A 17,362-nucleotide genomic window follows, 5' to 3' on the forward strand; every position below is an offset into this window, starting at 1 on the left:
ACATTACAACGCTAAATCGGTTTCTCGACATTGTATAGGTGCATGGAGGGGCAAGATACGCAAAAAAACAAAATAATTGTGATCCAAAATAATGAAAAAAACAAGTGAAATGAACGTGACGTATTGCATCCTGGATCGCGCCTAGAAATGTATCATCAGTGAATCTTATGATAAGCTATGCCATTGATTAGTTGTTTATAAGGAAATTTTGTAACTAGAGCAATTTTAATTTTAATTACACTGTATTAGTATTTATCAGGTTTTACTATTGAATTTGTGACTCTTTTCTCGCTCTTTGTCCCCTACTAACCTCTCTAACCCTTAATTCCGATCCATGCTTTAATAGAAAACATTTACCGTGTTTCCATCGAGTTATAGAAACACGAGTGGAAGTTTCGGAAAGGCGCCGAAAAAAAAGCTTGACGTTTACTTTGATCAGCAAAATGTAAATTCTCTTTGCTAGCGCCATCATTATATGCCATCAGATAGTGAGTAGCGTAGCAGTGTGCCCTTGTTAACAAAATGACGGCCGTTTCTTGGCGTTTTCGGTGTGTTTGTCAAGAGGACTTAGATAACTTGAAGTTTTGAACGACTAGTAGATTTATACTGAAACAATTAGATTATTCGCTCGAGATTTCTATGCGTGACACGATTTCAAACCAATCAGCGCGCATGTTTTCTTTGGGCTATTTGCTAAATCGCAATATTGCAAGGGTTTAGACAAATCTTGTGAAAATTTGGATGTGTATAGTTCATGTTACTGATACATGTACTTCCAGGTAATTCAATTTAAGCCACTGGACAGTGATAAACTTCTGGTCCATAACATTGGTTGTTCTTATAACAGCGAATTGAAGTGTCCGTAGGTTGAATGTGTTCTTCAGCGCTATTTGTTGCCTTCATGTGTGCCTCTTGTATTATGTTAGCAGCAGCATTAACAATTGTTAGGATAGTTGCCTCTTGACATAGTTGCTTGTTCTCATGTATCAGTTGTATTCTGGAAAGACAATTGAACCCAAGCTAATTTAATCACTTACACTTCATCAGAACACATATCAGGCCTCTCCATGCGATAACCAGTCTTCAAAAGTCCACACAGCTCTCGATTGGTTAACGTGGGATACGGCACACCTCCTGAAATGCATCAAAAAAAAAAATAATAATAAGTCATAAAAAGGTAAGTTAACAAACCGAGAAAACATCAACCACAAATTATAGGCTCATAAGAAAGTAATGGCTAATTTCAGAAATAAAGGAAGAAAGAATTTAGTATAAATAAGAAAAAGTAATAGTTTTTGTTTAACTTACCCATGGTGGCCATTTCCCAAAGAATTATACCAAAGGACCAGCTATATGAAAATATAAAACATCAATAAGTGCTGTTTTGTAATTACATGTACTCAACACGACTAAGATTTTAAGGCTTTCTCTTTTTGTCCTTGTATTATAATGACAAGCTGCCCCGCGAGCAACTTCTACGCTTCTTTCGTGCTCTCCAAACTTCCTGCGTATCTTAACTCGATAATACATGCTAAATCCTCGAAAGGGCAAGTTGCACTTCTCCATGTGTGCGTCTGAGGGTTAAGGAAAAGGCTTTGCCGTCACACAGAAAGATTGACTTACACATCACTCTTGATGGTGTAAATGCTGTCATTGATTGATTCTGGGGCCATCCATTTGACAGGAAGCTTCTTCGTATTCTTTCCACTATACACGTCCTCGTATATCTGTCTCATCAACCCAAAGTCTGACACTTTGACTCGGTTATCACTGCCAACCAGAATATTACGAGCTGCAAGGTCACGATGAATGAAGCCTTTCTCTGCGAGATGATTCTAAAAAATCATGAACGAATTAAAAGAGCACAATTTATTTATAGAAATAATGATTATGATACTTTTTTTCGTTTTTGTAAGCCATGTATTCAATCTTATTAAGGGTGTTTGAAATTACCACTAAACGAGGCACGCAAGACCCATCTCGGACATTCAGATAATTTGTTTAGAAAACTTTTCTTAGGTCGAGAGTCACTATTAGAAAGTATCTTTACATTTCATCTCATTTCGAAATAGCTATATTAATACCTACCATTCCCTTTGCTATTTGCCAAGCAAAGGAAAACAGCTTTTGAGTAGTAAAGCTGTCTTCTTCTTCGTCGTCATCATCATCAATATTTTCAGTCGATATAAATATGGCGGCAGCGTTCCTGTTTCCCTGTGATGTCGATGGAATCGGCAGCAGTTCCATTCCTTCCTGATCCAGGAAGTCGTCTTCTTCGTTGTCGTCATCATCATCACTTTCACTTGATTTCAATATGGCGGAAGCGTTGCTGCTTCCCTTTGACGTCGATGGTATCGGCAGCAGTTCTATTTTTGGCTGAAACAGAAAACCACCATTGTTTTCTTCCTCTTCGTCGTCGTCATCATCATCATCATCATCATCATCAATATTTTCAATTGATATCAGTATGGCGGAAGCGTTGCTGTTTTCCTGTGATGTCCATGGCATCGGCAGCAGTTCCATTCCTTCCTGATCCAGGAAGTCGTCTTCGTTTTCGTCATCATCAATACTTTCACTTGATATCAATATGGCGACAGCGTTGCTGTTTTCTTTTGATATCGATGGTATCGGGATCAATACGATGTTTTCCTGAGGAAGTAAATCGTTGCTTTTTTCCTGAATAAAGAAGGCAAGAAAAAAAGAAAATAACCTAAAAAGTAATGATAGTAAACTAAGCGTGTGTAAATTATTTCGTTATTCATATTTTGGGAAGGGAGGACAGGATAGAAATTGGGGTGCTTGTTTCAAACATAATGTAGCGTAAGAAAAAAGCTAAACTTGGTTAGTTTTCCTTATATCGATTGTAAAACATTTGTAGCAATATGTCGAAGTTGCGCTGCTGTTCAATTGTTTTTTGTTTTTTTTTTTCTCAGTTTTGATTTTGGTTTCAATGCAAAATCTCTCTCTTCTTAAAAACAAAAACAAAAAATAGGAGGAGTGATACCCGAAAGGCGGGAGACATTTTAAAACCTTACATTCCGTCAAGAGGTCAGAGCTGAAAAGTTACATCGGACTAGATTAGTGGGGGGAGGGGAGGGTGAGGTAAAGCGAAAGTTCAAAGACTGGGTAAATTTTTGTGAGAGTAGAGGGGGATAGCTCCTTTATCTCCGGAATTTAAAGAACCATCTAAAGGCTCTAGTTCGTCCTTTTATGGGATGTCCTTGGCTATTTATCCATACTCCCATCCTGCTATTTAAATGCAGTTAAACTGATCACGTTTTAATATTTTTTATATCTGTCAACTTTTCTTTTCACGTGGAATGAAATACTCTTTTAAACTTTCCTATTGAAATTTTGACGTCGGTTTTTCCAAAACAAATTTGAAGAGGATATTTGGCTAATAGCATTGTAACGACAAATTGGAGATTAATGATAATATATTCTTAAGTGGTATTCAAGCTGTTTCTTACCTGAGAAAGCTGTCCAGAGGACATGGCGATTTCTTTGTTAACTTGTAAACCACCAAGAATTGCCAAGGCCCGATTTTCATCCTGAAGGTCTTGTTCTCCCTGATAAATATGCATTAAATGTTAAATATTTTAACTCTTATTGATATTTTCATTCACTCGCCGATTCGTCAGTTCGTTCATTTAATCCATTCAATCATTTGTCCGTCCGTCCGTCCGTCCTTCCCTCATTCCTTCCTTCCTTCCGTCCGTCCTTCCTTCCTTTTTCTGTCCGTCTGTCCTTCCTTCCTTTTTTCCGTCTGACCGTCCGTCCGTCCGTCCGTCCGTCAGCCTGTCTGTCCTTTCTTCCTTCCTTCCTTCCGTCCGTCCGTCTGTCCTCCCTCCCTCCCTTCCTTCCTTCCTTCCCCCCTTCCTCCCTTTCTTCCTTCCTTCCTTCCTTTTTTCTGTCCGTCCTTCCTTCTGTCCGTCCGTCCCTCTGTCCTTCCTTCCTTCCTTCCTTCCTTTTTTCTGTCCGTTCATCCTTCCTTCCTTCCTTCCTTTTTTCTGTCTGCCCCTCTGTCCTTCCTTCCTTTTTTCTCTCCAGCCTTCCTTCCTTCCTTCCTTCCGTCCGTCCGTCCTTCCTCCCTCTCTCCCTTCCTTCCTTCCTTCCCCCCTTCCTCCATTCCTTCCTTTTTTCTGTCCGTCCGTCCTTCCTCCCTCCCTCCCTCCCTCCCTTCCTTCCTTCCTTCCTTCCTTTTTACTGTCCGCCCTTCCTTCCTTCCTTTTTTCTGTCCGGCCTTCCTTCCTTCCTTTCTTCCGTCCATCTGTCCTTCCTCCCTCCCTCCCTTCCTTCCTTCCTTCCTTCCCCCTTCCTCCCTCCCTTCCTTCCTTCCTTCCTTCCTTCCTTTTTACTGTCCGCCCTTCCTTCCTTCCTTTTTTCTCTCCAGCCTTCCTTCCTTTCTTCCATTCGTCCGTCCGTCCGTCCTTCCTCCCTCCCTCCCTTCCTTCCTTTTTTCTGTCCGTCCTTCCTTCCGTCCATCCGTCTGTCCGTCCGTCCTTCCTTCCTTCCTTTTTTCTGTCCGTCCGTCCTTCCTTCCCTTTTCTGTCCGTCCTTCCTTCCTTCCTTCCGTCCGTCCGTCCTTCCTCCCTCCCTTCCTTCCTTCCTTCCTTCCTTCCTTTTTACTGTCCGCCCTTCCTTCCTTCCTTTTTTCTGTCCGGCCTTCCTTCCTTCCTTTCTTCCATTCGTCCGTCCGTCCGTCCGTCCTTCCTCCCTCCCTCCCTTCCTTCCTTCCTTCCCCCCTTCCTGCCTTCCTTCCTTCCTTCCTTTTTTCTGTCCGTCCTTCCTTCCGTCCGTCCGTCTGTCCGTTCTTCCTTCCTTCCTTTCTTCCATTCGTCCGTCCGTCTGTCCTTCCTCCCTCCCTCCCTTCCTTCCTTCCTTCCTCTTTCTGTCCATCCTTCTTTCCTTCCTTCCGTCCGTCCGTCCGTCCTTCCTCCCTCCCTCCCTTCCTTCCTTCCTTCCTTTTTACTGTCCGCCCTTCCTTCCTTCCTTTTTTCTGTTCGTCCTTCCTTCCTCCCTTCGTTCATTCCTTCCTTCCTCCCTCCCTCCCTCCCTTCCTTCCTTCCCTCCTTCCTTCCTTCCCTCCTTCCTTCTTTCCTTCCTTCCTTCCTCCAACCCTGCACCACCAATTCTCCTAATAACCCCTGCTCACCAATCAATACACCCTGGCAGTAGCTATGTGACATATCAATTGAAAGGTTATTTTCTTTTAAAGCCTAAAATATTTGACTGCAGATACACTAAATACACTATACAACATTCCCCTTTCCTCGAGTTACATACTGGTGAAGTCAAAGGCCTCAGAACATTTCGTCGCCACTCCATCACACCACTAACGTTCCTGATGCCCTAAACAGATCTGATTACAATAGCGTTTAATGTAAGGCACCTACTTGTTCACATTCGCTCACTTCTTTTAGAGCACTGAATATGTCCTTTTCTTCATAAAATTTCTTCTCCTCGTTACCATCAGTGCCTTGGTTTCGATTGATCTAGAGTACAATGAACACGATTACGTCACAAATAACTAGCACGATTGGTCTAAACGTGGAAGTAATTAAGTTTCAAGATGAGAGCTGAACATTATCGACTGGATATTATTTAGAACCCAACACAGCCTACTTGGGAGACATCTAGCCACTGAAAATCCTATAGCTGCTGCAGGTTAAACTGTGAGCTTTGGTAGATTTGCACGAGCCCCATATAATTAGCACGAACTGTCTCGTGAAGGACTACACCACTGCCTTACCGTTAAATCCATTACTACCAAACACTTAAGGCAACATCAAATTGATTAAATATTCCTTTGGAAAGCGTCTTACCGATCGTCTCCTGCATCGCAACCACTGCAACAGATCACCAAACGGAACGTACTCTATCACCAGGAACTTGTGCTCCTGCAAAGTGCAACAACCAACCAGGGATACAATATTCTGGTGTGCACCCAACAGCTTCATCTGCTCTATCTCCTGCAAGAACTCTTCTTTTTGTTCTTTGCTCGGATCATCTAAACACAAATGATGTAGTTAAATTCCTATTTGCTACGAACAGAAGATTTTAAAACCAGATTCAAAAATCAATTGGCCATATATTAGGCTTTGCTTCAGTCACGGTCTAAGTACATTCCGACGGGAAATTCAATTGCGTTTCATGCTCAGGACTATCTGCTGTCCAATTTAGGAATAATGGGACATGAAATGAAAATAAAAACAGGGGACAGATGATTAGTTTTAATCATATTCACACTATAAAGAGAAATGGCTCAGCTTTGTCATTCGTAATATCACCTTAAGCTTTAGACTGGAGAGACACAGCTTAGGATCTGATTGCAAAAGACCAAGCACGATCACCGAGAATTTAAATCTCTTTCAGGTGTATTTTAAAGACACTGGACCTACCCAAGTTGTGTAACGATTCGCCCTTTTCTACATGATTTTGCATGATGATTGCAATTACCTTGCAGTTCTTTGACTGCAACCACCTGGCATGGTGCCTCGGGCTTCAGTGTCTTTCCAGTCTCAAACACTTCTATTCCAACTCGTCTCTTTAGAGTTGCTTTGTAAACCACACCAAACGCTCCTCGGCCCAGCTCTTCCTGATATTCTATTTGCTCGGGAAGAAGTTCCCACTTGTCTAGTGGGATAATTTTGCGAGCTGAATGAGCTGATCTGTGGAACGATGTGAAAATAGTTTAAGCACAAAAAGAGTCGTTATCAAGTAGTATAGCGCAGTATGCTATTATTTTAGTGAAATCTTGCTGTTTAAAAGATTAATGTCTTAGAGCTTCGTGATGAAACCCAGCCATTCTGCCTGTAAGTTCCAAATTCGATACCACGTTTTCTAATAGTAAAGACTGCAATTAGGCATATACCATTGAAGCTGTCCCGGCTTCCGATCGAGAGGTATTGTTATTTCCTCTACATGACATGCTAGTCCATTGCAGGCTACCTTTGCACGTTTCCTCAGGTTGACCTGGCACTTTGGCATCATCCATTTTATAATACCCCGAGCTTGGGAGATTCCCAATTATATTTCTTACTCAGGAACACAAAACAGAAACCCCAGCCAAAGCACCAACCTGGACCGCTAGCAGATTCCGAGTGCAACGCGCAAAGTTCGTTGAGGTGCAGCACGAAAAATGGCGAGCAAAAGAAGTAGAGAGGGGCCTGGTGCGAGGAGAAAAAGATTGTTCTCTGGCTTTCCCGTACCACACTCCTCTCTTATTTTTTCTCTCTCTATTTTTCCCACTGCTCCCTAACTAACCAGGGGATCAGTGCCTCTCCCATCATTTTACCAAACCATTTCACATCCGCTTTCTTGTCTGAACATCACATTTCAAGGTTAAACTATGTTCGTCCTGTCGTACGGATATGTTATATGTAGGGTCAATTTATAATAGTAAGGTTTTCTTTGCTATTTAGGTGAATAAATTTAGGCAAACAAAGAGGCAAGGTCTCCACTGCATGTCAAAACAGTGTGCCTGCTGAGAATGGAACCGGGTGTAACTAACTTATACATAGAGCTTTTAGCTGTAAAATGGTAAAACATTCAGAATCTCTCCTGTTGATTGTCCCAGTTTTGCAATAACCAATTTATTTACTATGTTTCATCGTAAGTACTACCAATAATAGTGAATAACCTTTTGATTCGCGTGTGATGAGACCGTCTGTAGCACCAGAAACCAAGAATAAAACATAGCACCAACAACAGAATGAACGCGATACCAGATACGATGTAAATCATCCTCTCATTGAAGATCGCGGTTTCTTGTGTTGGTTGATCAGAATTCCTCTTCGTAGGCCCTGCAAAAGATAATAAATTTATATCTTAAGGAGGCTGGGAGTTTAAGTAATGTTTGAGGACTACGTTGGAAATAACTGGATGATCAACATTCTGAAGGCTGCCAAATTTGGATGAAGTCATAACTCCAATTTGTAAAATTGAATTTTTTTTTACTAAATGAAAAAGCGTGTTGTCCTGTTTTGCTTTTATATATATTATAATTAAGACTGCTGTTCAACTGAAAGATATAGAAAAATATAGACTATTAAAAAAAAGAAAATATTGCGAGCAAATTTTTGCAATTTTCTAGCATTTTGTAAAATGTTGTGAAATCCAAGATGGCAGATCCATTCCATGACAAGGACCTCGCAGAAAAATGTTTAGGATGTGTTATAAAACGTACAAGATTTATGGTCAGTAATGACTTAAATACTCCAAGAGTTATGGAGTGTTAGCCCCAAAAGCCCCTCCCCCTTCTTCCTGATCCCCCATTGGTCAAAGAGGACCTCAAAAAGTCCATTAGCCCTGTCTCACTAGGGTCAAAGAGTATCTGCGAGCCTCTGTGACTACAGACGCCACAAGTTCATGACTTTTTAAACGTTCTTTAAAACGTTATTACAGTCAAACCTGCATTAGGTGGTATTAGGCGGACACCCACGGGACCCTTGCTAGTGTCCGCTTAATACAGGGTGTCCGCCTGATCCAGGGTGTCTGCTGAAAACAGGTTACCTCTGAATTCGTTGTAAAACGGTCACATCAATATTGGTCATTATTAAAAGACCTTGAAAGAGACAAATAGCATTCTCGTGAACGATCGATAACTCTGAAATACCGTATTTCCATAAGCAATGACAAGTACATGAGGTAGAGCGATTTAGGGTGGCCGAACACAGTTTTTGCGCGCGCTTTTGCTGATGCAATTCAGCGCGTGCACAACGATTGCAAAAAACAAACATGCCGTCAATAGAGCGATTATTTTAGTTACTCCACACCCGCAGTATCTGTGCTATTTTTCTCTATAATTGAACACAGCGTATTGATGGCTTTAGTCTTTTATTACAAAGATATGTTAGGAAAGGTAACAATGCAAAGAACCCAGCAATTCTCAGCTTTTTCTTTCTTACTGAAAGAACCCAGTTATATGCAGCGCATGCGTAGTAAGTCAAAAAATTGCGATTGAATGAAAATTGCACTCTTGGAAATACGCCTATTTCTCGAGAACTACTCATTAGAATTTCACGAAATTTGGCATGAAAATACTTAAGTAAATAAGTAACTCGAGTATTGAAAATGATTTAACTTTAACAAAAGAAATTCTAGATATTCCAGTGAACCTTCAACAAGGGATAATTAAAGATCTCTGTTAAATTATTAGCAAAATGGTGTTAACTTGTGAGAATCGTTACAAGCTTGTAACATGCAAATTATAAAGAAAATCTAATGACTAGATTTTCTGCAAATAAACAAAACCGATTTTAAAGGCCTGTTTATATTTATTTATGTTGCCATAGCAACGGCACATACGTCAGCTTAACCAACAAAAAACCAAAGTTTGTGTTATTAACTAGCTTGCTGCTATTTTTGACGACCGAGGGATCAAGGGTTTTAGAGAAAAAGGTGAATGAAACACAGGTATCAAAAACTGTGTTCAGCCACCTTAAGTATACAGTAACAGTGTCTATATTGATCGAATCATGTGAAGGTTTACAAAATCAAACAAGAACAAAAGTTCTGTAAAAATAAAACCAAATAACAAAATATTGCATTTCTGTGACAGCTCAGGTTGTTGGCAAACTTAAATGACTGATCTACTGAAACGTGGACAAAAAAAATCAAGCATTCTTTTTGCAGTGTCTGTTTGATACAGGTAGAAATGACCATAAAAGTCCAGTTTAAGGTTTGCTGCATCCGCTTAATAGAGGTGTCCGTTGAAGACCGGTATTTTTTACGGTGAATGCGGAAAAAGAAAAATGGGACTTGCACTGCTGTCCGCTTAATAGAGGGTGTCCGCTTAATATGAGGTCCGCACAATACAGGTTTGATGGTACTTTATTAACATTTAGTAAATCGGAGAATTGGTAGCGAATTTTACACGTATTGATCAATAAATGAGCGTTTTCTATGCAAATTTAAATTATCTACCTGGCTACGTTTGCAATGATCTTCCTTGTTTTTGTTTTTACAAAATATAAATGATCAAAAGTCGAATTTTCTTGAAAAAATGACCTTTGACCCTATAACATTTTTCCGCAAAACCTTGCACGTTCATTCCAAACGTGAGAGGATGGAAATAATTGACCTGCATCTAAAATTTGTTGAAAGATCTTGCTAAAAACCACCATCAATTCCTCAAATGTATGTATTTGGTAAACTTGATAAGCTTAATCAGCGTCTTTATGGTCCTACCATGTGAAACCAAGGGTAGTGAAACCAAGGCTGGTGAAACCAGAGCGAAGACTAACCAATATCCTCTTTGCTCAATCTAGTCGTCTGATTGAACTAACATTTTCACTTGGTTTCCAGTCACTAGGAGACCTTGAAAAGCCCAAAAGCCTGGTCTGAATAGGGTCAAAGGGTATCCGCAAACCTGTGGCTAAGGATGCCAAATGTTCATGACAATGTTCACGTTTACTATAGCAATCGATGACAAAACTCTGTTTTGGCGAATTGAAAATTACCACGCTCAAGAGACATCGTCTCTTACCACACTATTGCTCTTAGTTTTGCAGAAAACTTGTGTTCCAGTTTTTCTCGTGGAAATGAAATGCGGTCGGGGATCTTTATGCAATATAAGGCGAGATTGCTATCATCATTCTGTTAGGGAACGTGACTTTAAGCACAATGCCCAATGAGTTTGCCAAGAGGAAAGGTCTCTGATGAGTCCCTTGGCCGGGACGAAACGAGCTGCATAAGACTAGCCACGAACAATGTATTATCACAAGTAACTGTCAACTTTAAATGAATGTTAGAAGTTATTTAAGTGGGGGATAAACTTGGTGTACTCTTCAAGTTTTATCAGCTTCTCTATGGTCCCACTTACCGCTTGAAACCGAGGGTAATGAAACCAGAGTGAAATTTAGCAGATATCCTCTTCGCTCAATTGCTCCGTCTGAGTGGAATAGTATTTCCACTTGGTCTCCAGTCACCTGAAGATTTTGACCGGTCTTGCTACCACAGTAACGTTGTCTTGTACCCATCCCGTCAGTAATTCTCAAAACGTCTTTGCTACAAAGAAAGGTAAATGAAGTTTTGCACCAAACTACTAAAACCGAGTAACTGAGTATACTCGTGAGACATTCCAAAAAAAAATCTAATTAAAAACTACATACTACCATGGCTCCTGATACAACCTGGCAATAAGAATTGTCATGCTTTAGCGTGCATTATCGAATTATGATGCACGTGGGAAGAAGCACAAGAGCTGCTTGAGGGACAGCAGAGCTAGAGCAAATAGCTTCTTCAGTGCTCTCCGAACAAAATGATGTGTTCCAACACGAGATGAATTGTCGTGACTAACTTTTAAACCAAAAACAGTAAACTAAAAGAAAATGATAACCTACAAATGCAGGGATGCAGTCGCAAATGACATCCCTTATTGCACGGCTTGACAGGTAATACGAGCGGACATTTTACTCCAGTCGTTGCTCTCAAATACTACACAGCTCGCAAAATATCTACGCATATTATCTGTCGAGCCAGCTGAAAACAGGTAACTCTATATAATACAATGCGTGTAGCTGACTGTTAACAGAAAGTTGTTATAGCACTAAGCCTTAAAGAAGGTATTCTTATATGTACCAAATTGTACCAGGCTTTGGACAGTCCACATATGCTTTGGTATAGACAATCGAATCAGTCTAAGTAGAGTGTCTGGATGGGGGAGTTAGATCTCAGTTATCGGTTTTCAAAAAATTTGCAGATCTCAGGTCTCAGCAATAACTTTTAAAAAAAGCGTCAATCCGATTCTCAGCTACCTCTTAAACCCACCCAGATGCTACGAAGAAAATTTAGAGATCATAAGTGAAAAGAACTATTCTTACTTTCATGCGCCTGTATTTTTGCATTTTCGAGAGTTGACAAAAATCGCGAAACTTACGACTTGCGAACAAAACACACTCTCAAAGCTAAATACTCAACACGAAAATGGCGTCCATTAAAGCTGAATCACTTTGTTCGATCAGTTCTTTCAGGCCCCGACCAAAGCATGCTGGTGAAATTTGAAAATGCAGCTTTATTTCTGTGGTTAGGTCTACCGTCCACACTAGTCCGTCATGAAAACAGTACTTTTCGAAAACGCTCTTCAAAGCGGAGGAATTTAAATTAAAACACCGGCTTCGCGTTTGGACGCATGTAGACGGAAAAATTTTGAAAACGGAGCTTTTCGAAAACGATGACGTTACGAAAATCACGTGATTTGCCTGCTCGAGTTTTCCTCAAACACAAATCCAAAGTGATCAGTGATTGTTGCGTTCTTAAATTTCTCCGGTGTAGTGCATGTGCACGGGACCTCAGTGTACAGTTATCAAAATGACCATTAACCGGTTTCTTGTAGTTATCACTAAAGGATATTGCAAAAGGATGGGAGACGGCTGGTGTAGACGTAGTCAGTGGAACAAAACTTTGAACAGAAAATCCTTTTGAGCATCTAGATGACATTTAAATCTACTGACTGTCACACAGGAGAATGACTGATTGCGTTTGTACCTTAATTAAGAGCTCCTGTTTGAAATACCTTAGTTCGACACATTGATGATTCATTGCCTCTATACAGATTATCAAAATAAGACCTTCGTTGGCATATTTTCGCGTAATTTAACTCTTCGTTTATTCATTTTGTCTTCTTGAAATAGCGAAATTAAAACCTCAAGAAATATCGCCTAGCGGAAAACGCAAAATTAAGTAGGCGCGAAACTAAGCATGAATAAGTTATTATTTAGTTTATGACGACAAATGAGGCATAGGTCAATTCCAGTAGTGCCCACTTCCCACTCGGGAAAGACGTCTTGAAGCAATCCACAGCTAACACGGATTTGTGTAATTTTTCTGGTCCGAGTTTTTGACACACCCAAAGAGTGGGCGAGTATTGATTATGGGCGAGCGAGCGTGTGAACGAGAGTATCTTCAATGCAAGCTGCTACAACACAACAAGAACTGACAATGGATTTGATAAAAGAATGATATGATAGGCAGCATGGTCAAGTGGTTTAGGGCGCTGGTGTCGTAATCCGGAGGTCCCAGGTTCAAGGCCCCCACCCTGCCACTAGCGGGATTCGTTTCTCGGTAGTGCCGAGTTCAAATCCTCGGTCACGCTTTGTAAATAGCCAACTGGTCTGCCTCCTGCCAGTTAGGATTTCTAACAATGTTATGTTTATTTGAAATATTTGCATCCTTTGCTTCAGTGGCATGCCTGTAAACTAGCTAAGCTTAGTGCTTGTATAGCTAAGTGCATGACCACTATAAATAAGATTTGCATTTTTTTTTTACATTACACATATTCTCCCCTCCAAGCAAAAAAGGTGAAATACTGTTTGAAGCAACTAGAGCATGCCTTTGATTGAAGCTTGATATTTGTAGTATGTGTGAGATTTGTAAAGAATCGCGACCACAGTGGTTAAATCAGGTTAAATTTGCCAAAGCGAAAGGCAATTTCGCCATTTTCTTATTTTGAAGGTATAACGGTTTTATAGTTAACCAATTACAGCCTGTTTCCTTGACTCAACATCAGGCCAAGATGATGTATTACTGGATAATTCATCATCTGAGGACATTTTCAACTGAATAAAATCGCCAAGAAAAAAAGCTCACCGAGTAATAACCTTGTAGGAAATACGCACACCAATGCGAAGTGGCGCAATCAAAAGTTACACACCTTATGACATCACTAGTTACGACACTTGCATTTTTGGTTTGGGGGGATAAAAAAATTGTTTTACGCGCCTGACCAGAGGTTAAATTGGAAAATTATGAATCAGCGTAACATTCACTTTAATTTTCTGGAATAAAAAAAGGGGCAAAAATTTCATTTCATAGGCACTTTAAACATGCCAAGTAACTTACAATGCACGTGTCATTCAAAAATTAAAGACGTGTGATCCTTCAATATGAAACTGATAATCATAGATGGCGATAAAATCTATATGTATTATAATATCCATATTTGATCAACAGGAGATGAAATACATAGGAATGCAGCATCATGTTTGCATTCTCTCCAACATGCGAGACCAAACCCATAAGGGAGCCAAATGCGTCGGGGTTTTCGCAGGGCCAGGAATATACCTGGACCCCGGGCAGGAGCAGAAGGATCAAAGGATCCTGAATATATAAAATGTTATCAGAAGCATAACACCATCACACGTCGCTACATTACATTAGATACACTGATACACCTCGACAATCACAGCCATATCACTTACCCGCAATCTGGACTTTCTTCCACATCAAAATCCTGAAAGTAAATGTTCATTGACCAGCCTTCTGGAATAGGATATGTATGTACATTGTCCGCATACCTTGGGTAGCTGACAGGATATCCTTCACTGATCAGAAAGCCGATCTCTGGGCCAAACGCTGTTAAGACCAGTTAATTCATTTTAGTAAAATGGACATCCAATAACAAAGACCTAGTTGAAACCTCTCCCAGCTTAAAACCAACTTGCATTTACTTTATTGGGCTGTTACTGTTTTCATGGACGTCTCCAAACTTAGGACGTCGAGCTTCAGATTTACCGATGAGTACCTTTTTCCGTGTTTATGTAGCCTCAACTAACCACGTGAGGGGTTGGGAGAATTCGAGATAGTTATTCAAACCCGAGACGCAAGTCAAGGTTTTCAACACTTTTCAGTATTCTTCCAACTCCTCAAGTGTTTAGATGAAGTTACGTAAAGTCGAAAAAGTACTCTATTGCTTTTATAAAATATTTCTTGAAAATACGCGCGAATTTAAAACATCACACCCGTGTTTATATACACTCATCTAAACACACCTATCGCCCAATCAATGGGAGTGCGCGTACTTTCTCAGTTATTTTATTAAATCACTTCGCAGTAATTAATTGGCCATTTCTGCAATTCATTGAATACTGACACCCAGCATTGTCCAGAGCGGGAGGGGGAGTAAATTGGATTCCGGTTTTATGGAAAAATAACAGTGTCTCAAACATTTTGGCCAGGATTGAAGGCGTTCAAGATATGTCCTAAAGTGCGATCACTGCATGAGATGTCAGTTAAATCAAGAGATGCTATGGCCAATGAATAGTCAGAAACAACACTTTGATAACAATTTGGACAGCATGCAACTTCACTTTAAGTTATAGTTTCCAACTAGTTCATTTTTTGCAGTACAGGGGCTTAGCACTTTGCACCCAGAGGGCCATTACAGGGTGTTTTCTCGAAGTTTCCCTGGGACTCACTCTCAAGCAGGCCAGAAAAAAATCTCTTACTTGTGAAATTGACTTGGAGTTCTTTCACGTCAGTTCCATACTGGTTGATGGCCTGGCAGGTGTAGTCTCCATCCTTGTCCAGATGGATGGTTGAAGTGTTTGTTGTATTCACCAGTACTGTAGAGTTCCGTATCAGTGCTGTGTATATGGGAGGAGTTCCTGTGGCTGAACATGACAGCATGCCTCCTTGTATTGCTAGCAGAGCAGCTGGGAATGTTACCATTGGTGGAACTAATCGGTTAGAAATAAAAACCTTTTACCCTTACTCATTAACTGAACGATACCTGCTTAGATAAATCAAAAAAAAATCACGTGTTCCTGTAATACATGCACAGATTACGTCACAACGTGACTTTAGTTGACACATTGACACAAATACATATATTTGTGTTGCGTGCTTAAAACAACCCAGAGATAAAAAAATTTTGATACGTGTGAGATAATTATAAAACATGAACTGCGCATGGAGAGTAAAGTGAAGAAATGATCCTCGCATTAGATTGCCATTTGACAAGACTAATTTTTTTTCATTTTTTTGCTCAAATGTGGCTACTAGGTGGAAAGAAATTAAAGCTGATGTAGTTTGTCTTCCCCTGCTCTTAGATTGCACAAGTGACTTACGTTATTTTCGGTCGACGGAAAACAACAGAAGACATCCGTCTACTGGAGAAGGTAACGAGTCCACGATTTCAGGTTGAAACTATTTGCAAAGTGCATCGTATTATTTATCAGCTACCTTGTCTTATCGATGTCTGTATCTGTGTCTTGTTCAGTGCAACATCGTAAACCTTCATTTCCGCGATTTTCCCTTTGAAATATGTCGTGCTTTTGCAATCTCTAAAACCCATTCGAACTGTGCGGGGGTCAGTTGCAATCTCATAACCTTTGCCAATGTTTTGCGAGATACTGAAATGTCCATTGATATACAGCGAGTTATTTCCGGTGTTGTGATCGTAACTTGCTGCAACATGAACCCACTTTCCTGCTGGAAGAACCTCAGCAGTTTTTATGCTAGTCAGTGTTTTGGAAGATTTTTCTACAATTTGATTCAAGAATTTGCCGTCCACAATCCACATTAGGACTCCCCAATCTCCGTAGCTGAATAGTGGTCCATCTTGGCCTGTGCGTTGTACCCAGCACATCAGTGTGATTGAGAACTGAGTGTCCAGGCCCCCATTATTCGGAAACTTAATGTAGCTGCTAACAGTGCCATAAAACATGTACGCTCCGCCTGGTTCGTTGTAGGGTCCGTTTGTTATCGCAACATCTCCCAGGGTTCCATTTGGCTGCCTGTACTCTTTTTCTGTGGCTTTATGGCGAGCATTCAAGGGGTAGAAGGCGACAGGTATTGGCACAGCTATGAATTAGAAAAAAAAAATTTACATCCTCACAAATAACATGAAAATACGATAACAGTAGAAGCTTTCTGTAGGACACAAATTTCCGAGTTGGTTCTCTGTGGTCAACTTAACCCGCCTTTTGGAGTTCGCCATTTGGTGTCAAATATGCTTCCGTACACGACTCATATGGCCTCAAAGATACTTAATGACTGGCCACAAGGAAAAAGTGATCTTTGTTTCCTGGAGACCCTACCACTTGATGCAAGGGTCGTGGCTGTTATATCATGAAAACTTTCCTATTACTAGACTAGAACGGATCACGTGACTTAATTAAAAAACTGTACAACTCTAGACTGCTGGCAGTCTGTTTTTCCCTCGAAATTCAGCTGGGATTATGAGGAAAAACTCTTAAACAGTCGTCTAAGTGACCCTCAGAGAAAAAACCAGCTGCCAGCAGTCTAGTATAGCTCCCGATGGCTAGCCTGCATAGCTGGTAGGATTTTGTTTTTGTGGCAAAGCCAAGAGTGAACACGACTGGCGAAGTCGCGAGGGAATTGGCGACTGAGTCGAGTTAAATTTCACTCAGGGCTTCACCGCTGGCAAATTTCCTCGTGGCAGGGCAGAAATAGGCCATGCATATTAGCGCCCTGCTTGTGGGCTTCGCTCACGTGAGAATAAAATGGCGGTTCCTGCACCAAACACCACTCGCTCAAGAATCTCACCAGTTACGCAGGCTACCCCATGGCAAGAAATTTCACTAACGCGCTACGACGACAACAGCTTGAAACTGGTACT

At 40.7% G+C, this 17,362-nt stretch overlaps 1 protein-coding gene and 1 long non-coding RNA gene across 2 annotated transcripts in view; one reads left to right on the plus strand and one right to left on the minus strand.

Annotated features, from left to right (window-relative positions):
• The window catches only part of LOC110064411 (uncharacterized), a 237,601-nt gene that overhangs the window by 35,646 nt on the left and 184,593 nt on the right, over nt 1–17,362 (plus strand). The gene's annotated exons all lie outside the window — the stretch shown is intronic.
• LOC110064397 (uncharacterized) overlaps nt 1–17,362 on the minus strand; it is a 38,266-nt gene that overhangs the window by 955 nt on the left and 19,949 nt on the right. Inside the window, exons 7-19 of the mRNA XM_089296222.1 lie at nt 15,964–16,584; nt 15,228–15,458; nt 14,202–14,355; nt 10,826–11,010; nt 7,643–7,805; nt 6,460–6,671; nt 5,826–6,010; nt 5,397–5,495; nt 3,471–3,569; nt 2,089–2,676; nt 1,624–1,835; nt 1,309–1,349; nt 1,038–1,134 (exon numbers count right to left, since the gene is read on the minus strand). Coding sequence (XP_089152348.1) covers nt 1,038–1,134; nt 1,309–1,349; nt 1,624–1,835; nt 2,089–2,676; nt 3,471–3,569; nt 5,397–5,495; nt 5,826–6,010; nt 6,460–6,671; nt 7,643–7,805; nt 10,826–11,010; nt 14,202–14,355; nt 15,228–15,458; nt 15,964–16,584 — 2,887 coding nt within the window. The remainder of the gene's footprint in view (nt 1–1,037; nt 1,135–1,308; nt 1,350–1,623; nt 1,836–2,088; nt 2,677–3,470; nt 3,570–5,396; nt 5,496–5,825; nt 6,011–6,459; nt 6,672–7,642; nt 7,806–10,825; nt 11,011–14,201; nt 14,356–15,227; nt 15,459–15,963; nt 16,585–17,362) is intronic.

Source organism: Orbicella faveolata, unplaced genomic scaffold, assembly GCF_042242905.1.
Source record: "Orbicella faveolata isolate gen_17 unplaced genomic scaffold, um_ofav_v1 contig_26, whole genome shotgun sequence".
NCBI lineage: Eukaryota > Metazoa > Cnidaria > Anthozoa > Scleractinia > Merulinidae > Orbicella > Orbicella faveolata.